This window comes from Pan troglodytes, chromosome X, assembly GCF_028858775.2.
Source record: "Pan troglodytes isolate AG18354 chromosome X, NHGRI_mPanTro3-v2.0_pri, whole genome shotgun sequence".
NCBI lineage: Eukaryota > Metazoa > Chordata > Mammalia > Primates > Hominidae > Pan > Pan troglodytes.
The window spans coordinates 147,263,093-147,275,241 of record NC_072421.2 but is presented as its reverse complement, the minus strand read 5'-3'; the positions used below and the strand labels follow the sequence as shown (position 1 = coordinate 147,275,241).

Sequence of the window (12,149 nt, the reverse complement as noted above, 5' to 3'; positions counted from 1 at the left end):
CTTGAAAATTTGACAAAAGCAAAGGGAAATCAGGTAGAAAGCTAACTTAAACCTAAGCTTTGGTAGGCAATCTCTGAAACATCGAAGAACTACTACATAATACAAAATGAACATTACAACCAAACCAGAATTTAATGTTTTAACCGTATAAGGATATTCTCAAAAGTAATAGCCAGTTCTTATTTCCCTGACAATGTACATAAACACTTCTGTTCACATCTTTAAATTCAACAACAAGAGTTACTTCCAAGATTATTCAAGCTGATTTGCTTCTGCTGCTAAAACCAGGCAAATACCCCTTAAGTCTCATGATCCTCATTTTTCAAGAAACCATGTAAACCACCCTTCACACAATATTATAAAAATAACTCTAGTTCTATGAACAAGTGCCAGTTATATTTCAAGATAGTAGTAACTATTGTTAGGTGCTATTTTTAAATGCAAATAAAACGTATACATGATTTTCATTTTCCTTTCTATTCCATTAAGATAAATTAACACCTGCAGATGAAAGAGAAAGAAGAACAAGAGTTAAAACTGTTCTCAAACAAAATCAGTTTAATTAGCTAAGTATCATGCACAATAACCTTAACAGATCTACAATTGAGCAATGGTAAGGCCGCTAATCAGGAAAAGGCTCTATAATGCATCTGAAAGGCCTACAATGTTTATTCAAAATACAGATGAACATTTATGATATACATGTATTGTGGGTGACAAATACACCGGAAGTTAGATCATAGAGAAAATGCTATCAGAGGTTATTCCTGTAGGACCCAACCATGTTCCACTGGTTAATGTTAACATGAGAATGACCACGCCTGTACATTCCTTACATTCAACCCCACATACACAATTCCTTTCCTTGCTCAAAACATCTTAAATAAGACCAACAAAGAGAAGTTTGAATATATTCTAAATATCAATTAGTAGAACCTAAATGTTTATTTAACTTTGCATTCTTTGAGAAGCAATTAATATTAGATATCTGAAAATATCTCATAAAAAAATAAAACACATACAGCCACACAGGTCATCAATCTTTCAAAAAAAATCTAAGAACTCTGAAACAGCTATACATGAATGTCCCTCACCTGCCAAGGCTCTCTGTGTAACTGTTTTACAGTTCTTAGACATGTATGTGATATGTAATTTACACAATCTGAATCATTTTCATATTTAGTAAACAAAAATTTAAAAAGTTGATGTAGTGGCCGGACGTGGTGGCTCACACCTGTAATCCCAGCACTTCGGGAGGCCAAGGCGGGTGGATCACCTGATGTCAGGAGTTCAAAACTAGCCTGGCATGGTGAAACCCTATCTCTACTAAAAATACAAAAAATTAGCTGGGCATGGTGGCAGGTGCCTGTAATCCCAGCTACTCAGGAGGCTGAGGCAGGAGAATCACTTGAACCCGGGATGTGGAGGCTGCAGTGGGCCGAGATCACACCATTGCACTCCAGCCTGGGCAACAAGAGCGAAACTCTGTCTCAAAAAAAAAAAAGGTGCGGTAGTTTCAACTTTACACTTTTCCCACATGAGCAGCTGCCTTCTGGGAATTCCTGTACTCCTCATCTTCCCAGTGGAGGTTCATAATAGCCTCCCAGTCTTAAGTCCCCCTTTTTCCCTTTATGTAGTTACAGTCTCTGTGGCAGAGAAGGGAAAGCCTCTCGCAGGTCCCAGCAACAAGCAGGTTGCATGCTGGCGTGAGCCAACTCCCAGGAATTTGGGCCAGCGGAGGCATCCAACAGCAGGGAGGGCAAGAGTTGGAAACGGTAAAAGGTACCCCTCTCCCCTGCCCCCAAAGGCTCTGCTTTCCTTCTCGGCATCCAATCTTTGACTTTCCTCATTCCCCAGCTGCTGTCTCAGGGACTCATGGTCTCCTGGTCAAGCCACCTCCCCTACACTGCTAATAGTCCTAAAGCTCTGGGACTAGGAGGGTGGGACAAGGGGAGCCCCAGTTCCAAAACTGTATTGGAGAAAGATCTTTCATGACGAAACATAATATGAGTGTCTTTTCCTAAAAACAGGGTGGTTTCATGCTGCTTAGTCTAGTATGGCATACCAGTTCTGTATTTTGGGTGCATTTTGGATTATACAGGCATCTGTGAGCTGGCTGGCAACTTACCCCCAAATGGTACTGCTTTTGTAAGAAAATACATACCAAAGACTAAATTTTCAAAAACACAGAAGAGATCTGTTAGCTTATACTATAGTTCTAAGACCCCAGATAGGCAGAAAATAAAATGGTCCTTACTTCATCAAAAGTGAGAAAAGTCAAGATATTGCTCCCTCATGCTAGAGACCAATGGGTTGTATAAAGCAGTATTACCGATATTGAGGATTTCGTGCCCAGACTCCAGTTCCAACTGAGGCTCCAACAATGACCATTAACTTCCACAGCCATATTGGAGCAAAGACAGCCCAGTAACTCCACTGTATGATGCCATCCAAACGAAGGGCCAGCAGCACAGAGAACAGCAGCAGACAGGCATAGATGAGGAATTTACTAGGAGAAAAGTAAAACGATTAAGAAGGATTCACTTTTACAAATATGTGATACTGAAATGGGGAGTAATAAGAGCCACATTTGTCAGCATGTAAAAGGAGTCACTAACTCAACAATCATTTATTGAAAAGGTCTATGGGGCAGACATAATGTGTTGGGAATAAAAGAAACATAAAGAAGACTAAAATAAGTCTCCTGCTTTCCAAGGCTTCCTCATAGAAGGAAGACCACACAGAAACGTATAATACAGCACAATGTTTGTGATGAGAGCTTGGAAGAGGAAATACAGACTGTGTCTGAGGAGGCACTCAGAAGCAGAGATGTGGTGACCCTAGAGCTGGTTCCAGAGGGCAAGTAGGAAGCTGCCAGGCAGGAAAGCAAGTGAGATGAGGAAGTATTCCAGGCAGAAGGAACTAGCTATACCAAGACACAGAGACTGGAAAAGGCTGACATGCTCTGAAAATGGTCAAGTTCTACCACTAACTGATTCTATTTCTAAAAAGGCAGCCATCTGTCATATTCATATGGCATGAACATTTTAGTGTATGTATTATACTTTCCATGAATGAATAAATTACACATACACACATGCTCACGTCTCATATAAAAGGGAATTGCTACAGAGGATGTCCTTGAAATAATTAGAAATTATACTCTTGAGGACCTCTATTTCCAGCCTTGACTTAATAATAGGAATATAATTTACCTTCCCGCCTAAATAAGAAACTTGATACAGTCTACAAAAGAACAGTTTTCAGACATTGACAACAGGCAGTGGAGAACAGGTGAGAGGGAGGAAATAAAGGACGTAAACCCTACTATTGCCCCAGTTTGCAGATCAGAGGCAGTTTCCAGGCTGCAGCAAGAAAACAGTTAAAACTCAACCCTGTCAATAACTATATTAAATATAAATGGCCAACTGAAAGACAAAGATGATCAGATTGGATAAGTAAGCAAGACAACTATATGCTGTCTGTAAGAATCCCACTTTATCTATCTATAAAGACACAGATAGATTAAAAGCAAAAGGAAAGAAAAAGTTATACCAAATAAACACTAACCAAAAGAAAGCTGGAATGACTATATTAATATCTGTTTAGTCTTCCATTGCTGCTGTAACAAATTACCACAAACTTAGCAGCTTAAAACAACGTAAATTTATTATCTCACAGTTCTATATGACAGAAGGCCAGACGGGCTTGGTTGGTTTCTCTACTCAGAATCTCACAAGGCTGAAATAAAGATGTCTGTTGCTGGAATGCTTATCAGGGGACTCTGGCAGAATCTACTTCTAAGCTCATTCAGGTTGTTGGCACAATCCAGTTTCCTGTGGTTGTAGGACTGAGGTATGTGTCTCTTTGCTTGCTGTCACGCAGCAGCTGATCTTAGATAGCAGGGGCCTCTCCTGGGTCCTTGTAAATAGGCCCCTACATCTCAAAGCCAGTAACAAGCTATAGCATATTCAATCTTTCTCATGCTTGGGATGTTTTCTCACTACTTCTGCCATATCGCTTCTGCTTCCAGTGAGAGAAAGTTCTCTGCTTTTAAGAGTTCATGTGATGAAACTGAGTCCACCTGGTTAAGCCAGGCTACTCTCCCTATTTTAAGGTCCATAACTGTGGTTGGTAGGCAGAATTCTAAAGAAGTTTCCCAGGATTCCTGTCCCCTGATTATTCAATCAAACACTAATCTGAGTAATACTGTGAAGGGACTTTGCAGATGGAATTAAGGTTACTAATCAGCTAACTTTACAATAGGAAGATTATACTGGATTATCCAGGTGTGCCCAGTGTAATCACATGAGCCCTTAAGAAAGCAGAAGAGTAAGTCAGAGAAATGTGGTGGAAGAGAGATGAGGCAGAAGTCAGAGAGATTCCAGACTTGAGAAGGACTCAGCCTGTTACTTCTGGCTTTGAACATGGAGGTAAGGAACCATGAGCCAAGGAATGCAGGCAGGCTTCAGAAACTAAGAATAACTCGCAGCTGACAGCCAGCAAGGTAAACGGGACCTCAGCCCTACAACCCCAAGGAACTAAATTCTGACAATAGCCCAAATGTGCTTGAAAGCAGATTAATCCCTGGAGGCTCCAGAAAGGAATAGAGCCCTCCTGACACTTTGATTTTGACCTTGTGAAACTAGGCAGAAGACCCATCTGAGTTGTGCTGTACCCGGACTTCTGACCTAAAGAACTGAGAGTAATTTGTCATGGTAACAGCAGAAACGAATGCTAATAAATATAGCTTCAAAGTCCCCTTTGCCATGTAAAATAATAACATATTCACAGGTTTCAGGGCTTAGGGCCTGGGTATCTGTGTATTTGTGGGGGTGGGGCATTCTGCCTACCACAACATAAGACACAGTATATTTTTGAACAAGGACTATTTCCAGGGACAAATAGAGGTAGTTCATAATGATAAAGGGGTCAATTTGTCATATGCCTAATAACAAAGTTTCACAATACATGTAGAAAGTACTGATCAATCTAAAAGGAGAAATAAAAAAATCAAACTGTTATAAATGGAAATTAACATTCCTTTCTTAGTAACTAATAGAACACATAAACAGAAAATTACTAAGGATATATATGATTGTAGCAACACTATCAACCAACTTGACCTAATTAATATTAATGAGTTCCTCCCAACAAAAGCAAAGTACAGATTCCTTTCAAACACACACGGAACATTCACCAAGATAGATTGAATTCTGGGCCATAAAACAAAGCTCAACAAATTTAAAAGGACTGAAATCATACAAAGTAAACAAGCACAATGGAGTCAAACTAGAAATCAACAATAGAAAAATATCTGGAAAATTCTCAAAATACTTGAAAATTAAATGCCACACTGCGAAATAATCCATAGGTCAAAGACTATGAAGAAAATTGAAAAATATTTTGGACTAAAGGCAAAAACACAATATACCAAAATTTGTGAGATACACTAAAGCAGTACTTAAGGGAAATTTTAGCATCAAATACTTACATTAGAAAAGATATCAAGTCAATAATCTAAGATTCTATCTTATGAAACTAGAAAGAACATGGAGGTAAGGAACCTCCATGTAAGAAACGGAAGGAAATTTTTAAAAAGTAAATGGAAAGAAGAAAATGATAAATGTAAGCACATTAATCAATAAAATACAGTAAAAAGGGATTAGAGAAAAAAATCAACGAAACTAAAAGCAGTTTCTTTGAGAAAGTAAGAAAATTGGTAAATCTACAGCCAGAATAATCAGTAAAAAAGAGTAGGCTCAAATTACTAATATCAAGAATGAAAACAGGGATATCACTACAAATCCTAATAATACTAAAGGGATAAGTAGGGGATATTATAAACAACTTTATGCCAGGAAATTTCTTGAAACAAAGACATGGAAACTGCAATTCTAGTTAAAACCTTTTTCAGAAAGAAAATGTCAGGCCATGGCAAAATCTACCAAACATTTAATGAGGAAATACCACCAATTCTTCACAAACTCTTGCAAAAAAGATGAGGGGGGAACATTTCCCAATTTATTTTATGAAGCCAGCATTACCCTGATAACAAAACTGACAAAGAAAGAAAACTACAGACCAATATCTCTCATGAACAGAGATGCAAAAATCCTCAAAAGATTTTAGCCAACTGAATTCAGCAATATATAAGGATACTACATTACGACTAGGTGTGGTTTAGCTAGGATTGCAAGCTTGCAATCTTGGATTAACATTTGAAAATCAGTTAGCAACCTTCGTGGTATTAGCAGGCTGAAAAAGAAAAATCATATGATCATCTCAATAGTTGTGTAAAAAGCATTTGACATAATTTGCTACCCATTCAAGTTAAAAGTGTTAAACAAATTAGGAATAGAAGAGCATCTATGAAAAACCTGCAGTTATAATGCTTAATGGTGAGAGACTCAATACTTTCCCCTTAAGACAGGAAACACAGCAAGTATGTCCACTTCAACACATCTATTCAACATTGTACTAAAGGTCCTAGCCACAACAATAAGATGATAAAAAGAAATTAAAAGAATATAGTTTTAAAAGAAAGAAGTAAACCTGTCATTATCTATAGGCAACATGATATTCTGTGTAGGAAATCCTAAGTAATCTACAAAAAAGCTAGTAGATCTAGTAAGTGAATTTAACAAAATTGAAGGATACAAGGTAAATGTACAAAAATTATTGCATTTCTATATAGTAGCTATCACAAATTGGAAACAGAAATTTAAAAATATGTATCATTTACTGCAACTTTCCTATAAATTTATAACTATTCAAAAATTAAAAGTTTATGAAAAAATCCACCATTTACAATAGCATCACAAATATAAAACACTTAGGGATAAATGTAACAACATATATGCAAAACCTATATACTGAAACCTACAAAACACTGGTAGGACTGTGGGGAAGCTAATAAACAACAGAAATTTATTCCTCACAGTTCCAGAGGCTGGAAGTTGGAGATCAGGATGCCAGCATGGCTGGGTTCTGGCGAGGGCTGCCTTCTGGGTGGCAGATGGCAGACTTCTCAATACCCTTCATATGGTGAAAAGAGAGTGAGTTAGCTCTCTGGTCTCTTTTTATAAGGGCACTAGTTCCAACCATGAGCGTTCCACCCTCATAACCTAATCACCTCCCAAATGCCCCGCCTCCAAATACCATCACATTGGGGACTAGAGTCAACTTGTGATTTTTAAAGGGACACATTCAGTTCATAACTGCCAAGAAAAATTAAAGATCTAAATAAATGGAGACATATACTGTGTTCATACAACACTCAATACCGTTAAGATTTACATCCTCTGTGTATTAGTTTCCTATGGGTGCTGTAACAAACTACCACAAAATTGGTGACTTAAAATGGCACACATTTATTATCCTGAGGCCAGAGGTCCAAAAAGGGTTTCACTGGGCTAAAATCAAGATGTCAGCAGGACCTACTCCTTCTGGAGACTCTATGGGAGAATCTATTACTTGTTTTTTTCCAGTTTCCAGAGCTGTATTCCCTTGGCTCATGGCCCCTTCCTCTATCATCAAAACCAGCTGCATAAAATCTTCAAATCTCTGTCTCTGTTTCCACCACACTGCCTTCTCCTCTTAATATTATCTCCCTCTTTTAAGGGAACCTGTGATTGATTGCATTTATTGCCCCACTTGGATAACCCCATCATCTCAAGATCTTTTTTTTTTAAATTATACTTTAAGTTTTAGGGTACATGTGCACATTGTGCAGGTTAGTTACATATGTATACATGTGCCATGCTGGTGCGCTGCACCCACTAACTCGTCATCTAGCATTCGGTATATCTCCCAATGCTATCCCTCCCCCTCCCCCCACCCCACCACAGTCCCCAGAGTGTGATATTCCCCTTCCTGTGTCCATGTGATCTCAAGATCTTTAACAGGTTCCATGGAAGTGGGTATCTTTGTGGGCCATGATTTAGCCTACCACACACACCAAATTAACCAAATTATTTTAAAGAATCAATGCAATCCCAGCGAAAATTGGGAGCCAGCAGGTTCTTCTGTAGAAATTGACATACTGACTTTAAAAGTCATATGACAGTGCAAAGGACATAAAACGGGCAAAACAATTCTGAAAAAGAACAAAGTTGTACAATTTATACTACGTGCTTTCAAAGCTTACTATAAAGCTACAGTAATAAACACAATGTAGTACTGGCATAAGAATAGATATATAGAACGTACTAGAGAGTTGGAAAACAGACCCATACATATAGAGTCAGTTAATTTTCCACAAAGGTGCCAAAACAACTCAATGGAGAAATAATTATGTTTCAATAAATGGTGGTACAACTGGATAAATGAGGAAAGTACACCTTGACTCTTAACCTTATAACATATACAAAAATTTATGTGACATGGATCATAGACCTAAATGTCATACACAAAACTACAAAATGTCCAAAACACATATGAAAAAAAAATACTTGCAACCTAGGGTTAGGCAAACATTTCTTAGATGGGATATGAAATTGGACTTCTCCAAAATGAAAAACTCTTACTCTCCAAAAGATACCTATCATTAAGAAAATGACAGCCAAGCCACAAACTGGGAGACCATACTCTGAAAACACGTATCTGACAAAGTAACCTGTATCCAGTATATAAAAAGGACTTTTACAACTAAAAAAATAAGTGAACAACCCGATTTAAAATGGCCAAAAAATTCAGAGACATCCCATCAAAGAAGGCATACAAAAAGCAAATAAGCACACAAAAAATACTCAGTATTTTCAGATGTTAGGACAATGCAAACTAAAACCACAATGAGATAAGATTACACACACACTAGATCTCTTATATATGCTGGTGGGAATGCAAAATAGTACAGCCACTTTAGAAAACATTTTGGAAGTTTCTTATACAGTTAAGTGTATACTTATTCTATGGCCCAGCAATCCCACACCTAGGTATTTTACTCAAGAAAAAGGAAAACGTATGTCCACACAAAGGCCTGTATTCAAATATTCAAAGAAGCTTTATTCATAATTGCCACTGGTAACAACTCACACATCCATAAACTGGTGAATGGTTAACCGAATTTTGATATATCCGTTCAATGGAATACTAATCAGCAGTAACAAGTAACAAACTATGGATGACAACAACAACATTGATGAATCTAAAATGCACTATAAGTAAAATAATTCAGATGGAAAACACAAGATAGTGTACAATGCTACTTATTTGACATTCTGGAAAGGGCAAAACTCTAGACACAGAAGAACAGATCAGTGCGGTTACAGATAAGGAACAGAAAGCTCAGATGTTAAATAACTTGTCTAAGAGCTCAGAGTTGGGAGTCAAACCATTTGACTCCAAAATCCTTCTAATTGAGTATTATACTATACTGGCTTTACACTGATAAATGAACATGTTTAGAAAAGCATCTGAATAAATATCCGCTGAGCAGCTAACAGGTCTCCACTCGGGAAGATTAAGGATAGTCTTTATACTCTTTTGCTTATGATATCTGAGTTTTCTGTAAGGTACGTGTACTGTTTTTGTACTATGAAAAATAACATAAGAAACTTCGATTGGAAAAAAGGGAGGAGGGTTGTAAGAAGACTGGACCTACAAAATTAAACTTGGAAGCAAGCCTCCCAGAGAGAAAACTACGCTGGGAAGATCATGAGATTCAGAGGGGTTGCTAAAAAAATATACATAGCATCATTGTGTCATGGTATTCTTACCCATAAAGTTAGGGCAATAATATGTACCTCATAAGGTGGCTACGAATATAAGATAATGAGTATAACAAGTGCTTTGTATAAAGCACTAAATCAGTGGCTCTCAAAGTTTTTAGTATCAAAAATTTTGACGTTTAACTCTTAAAAAGAACTCCTTTTCAGTTTTAACACTTACTGAGGATCCCAAAGAGCTCTGGTTGATATGGGTTATCCCTATTGGTATTTAATATTTACGATACAGTTGTTATTGAAAAAATAGCTACTCTTCGAAGGTAATAATAAACACATTACATACTAACATAAATAACATTATTTAAAAACATTTCCAAAACCAACACAAATTTAGTGAGAGTAGTGACACTGTTTCTACGGTTTAGCAAAATTTTTAATGTATGATATCATAGAAGACACCTAGATTCTAATATCTATATTTACATTCATTCTGTTGCAATACATTGTTTTGGTTCAAGTATACAAAGAAAATCTGGCCTCACAGAGATCTGTAGTTAGAAAAGAACTATTTTAATAGCTCTTTCAGATAATGGTAGATGTTCTTCAACAGGACACTAAAACTCAACAAGTGGTAGTTTCTTAAAGGTTAACTATGATGTGGAATCTGAAATCGTATCAATGACCTTTTTGTACTCTGCTACACTGAAATCCACTGGTCTCTCTTATACTTTCAATGAATCTTTTATCCCAGCATTATTGTATAATGCAATGTAGGTCGACTGGAAAATATTGGTTTACTGAGTTATAAAGATCTTTCAAATGTTGACACATTTCATATACAATAGCAAAAAAAATCACATTACTTACTATCTTCACCAACTTCATCAGAAATATTTTAATTACTGGGAGGTTGTCAAGCTCATGGTAGCAGATACAACTTTTCAAAAATTCTGGTTTTCCCATGAAAGATCAAATTTTATCATTTACAAAAAATACCATGAGTTGTTTTCCTTGAAGTTTTGCTTCCTGCATTTTCTTTTTTGTGTGTGTGTCATAGAAGCATCTTTTATTATAGTATTTTTGTCTTTTTCTTTTTTATTATTATTATACTTTAAGTTTTAGGGTACATGTGCACAATGTGCAGGTTAGTTACATATGTATACATGTGCCATGCTGGTGTGCTGCACCCATTAACTCGTCATTTAGCATTAGGTATATCTCCTAATGCTATCCCTCCCCCCAACCCCCACCCCACAACAGTCCCCAGAGTGTGATGTTCCCCTTCCTGTGTCCATGTGTTCTCATTGTTCAATTCCCATCTATGAGTGAGAACATGTGGTGTTTGGTTTTTTGTCCTTGCAACAGTTTACTGAGAATGATGATTTCCAATTTCACCCATGTCCCTACAAAGGACATGAACTCATCATTTTTTATGGCTGTATAGTATTCCATGGTGTATATGTGCCACATTTTCTTGATCCAGTCTATCATTGTTGGACATTTGGGTTGGTTCCAAATCTTTGCTATTGTGAATAGTGCCAGTTAGAATGTCAATCATTAAAAAGTCAGGAAACAACAGGTGCTGGAGAGGATGTGGAGAAATAGGAACACTTTTACACTGTTGGTGGGACTGTAAACTAGTTCAACCGTTGTGGAAGTCAGTGTGGTGATTCCTCAGGGATCTAGAACTAGAAATACCATTTGACCCAGCCATCCCATTACTGGGTATATACCCAAAGGACTATAAATCATGCTGCTATAAAGACACATGCACACGTATGTTTATTGTGGCTTCCTGCATTTTCAAGAAAATGTCTGCCAAACACCATAACACAAATAACCACAGTCTTGTCTGTCAGTTGTCCTTCCAAATAAAAATGATACTCCATGAAAACAGCAGCTTGTAACTCAGGCACACACGTTTTTCCTTGAGTCAACCATTGCACTTCAGCATACAACAGGCCTTTATGCATTCTTCCCATTTCATCACATGGAATATTAAACTAGATGTGCATTCAGGGGTCAAGATTAAATGAGATTAATATTTTTCTGCTTTATCAAGGACATTCGTAAGTGAAGCTGGCATTTTTATTTTAACTGCAAGTCCAGCACGTGGTGGTGAAGAATCCAGTGACAGAAGACTAGTGTAGCTGGTGCCACTGTCCTGATTTGTGCTCCAGCACCAGCTGTTTGATGCACTACTTTTGTACCACCAATGCCAATGTCGACCAAGGCAAAGAATGTCTTAGTATTATAATTTTGACTTTGCAGATACCTGGAAAGGGTCTCAAGGCCCACTCCCAAGGTCTGTGGGAAACAGTCTGATAACCAGCGTACTCAATACACATTAGCTAATATTATTAATACTTGAAAACAAAAACAGGCTTTTATAAGCTGCTACAAAGAAAGACAGAACATTTAAAGAAACCAAGATAAAAATGACTTCATCCCTTAGACTTTGGACAAGAAGAGAGCCTGTGT

General features: G+C 37.3%; 1 protein-coding gene across 3 annotated transcripts in view; it reads right to left on the bottom strand.

The window, feature by feature from the left end:
- Positions 1–12,149, bottom strand: part of TMEM185A (transmembrane protein 185A) — a 35,424-nt gene that overhangs the window by 12,328 nt on the left and 10,947 nt on the right. For 2 of the 3 annotated variants that reach the window (XM_016944375.3, XM_009439759.5), the window contains exon 2: positions 2,333–2,509. The exons of the other annotated variant lie outside the window; for it this stretch is intronic. In XM_016944375.3, the coding sequence (XP_016799864.1) occupies positions 2,333–2,509 (177 nt within the window). The remainder of the gene's footprint in view (positions 1–2,332; positions 2,510–12,149) is intronic. 3 annotated transcript variants of the gene reach the window in all.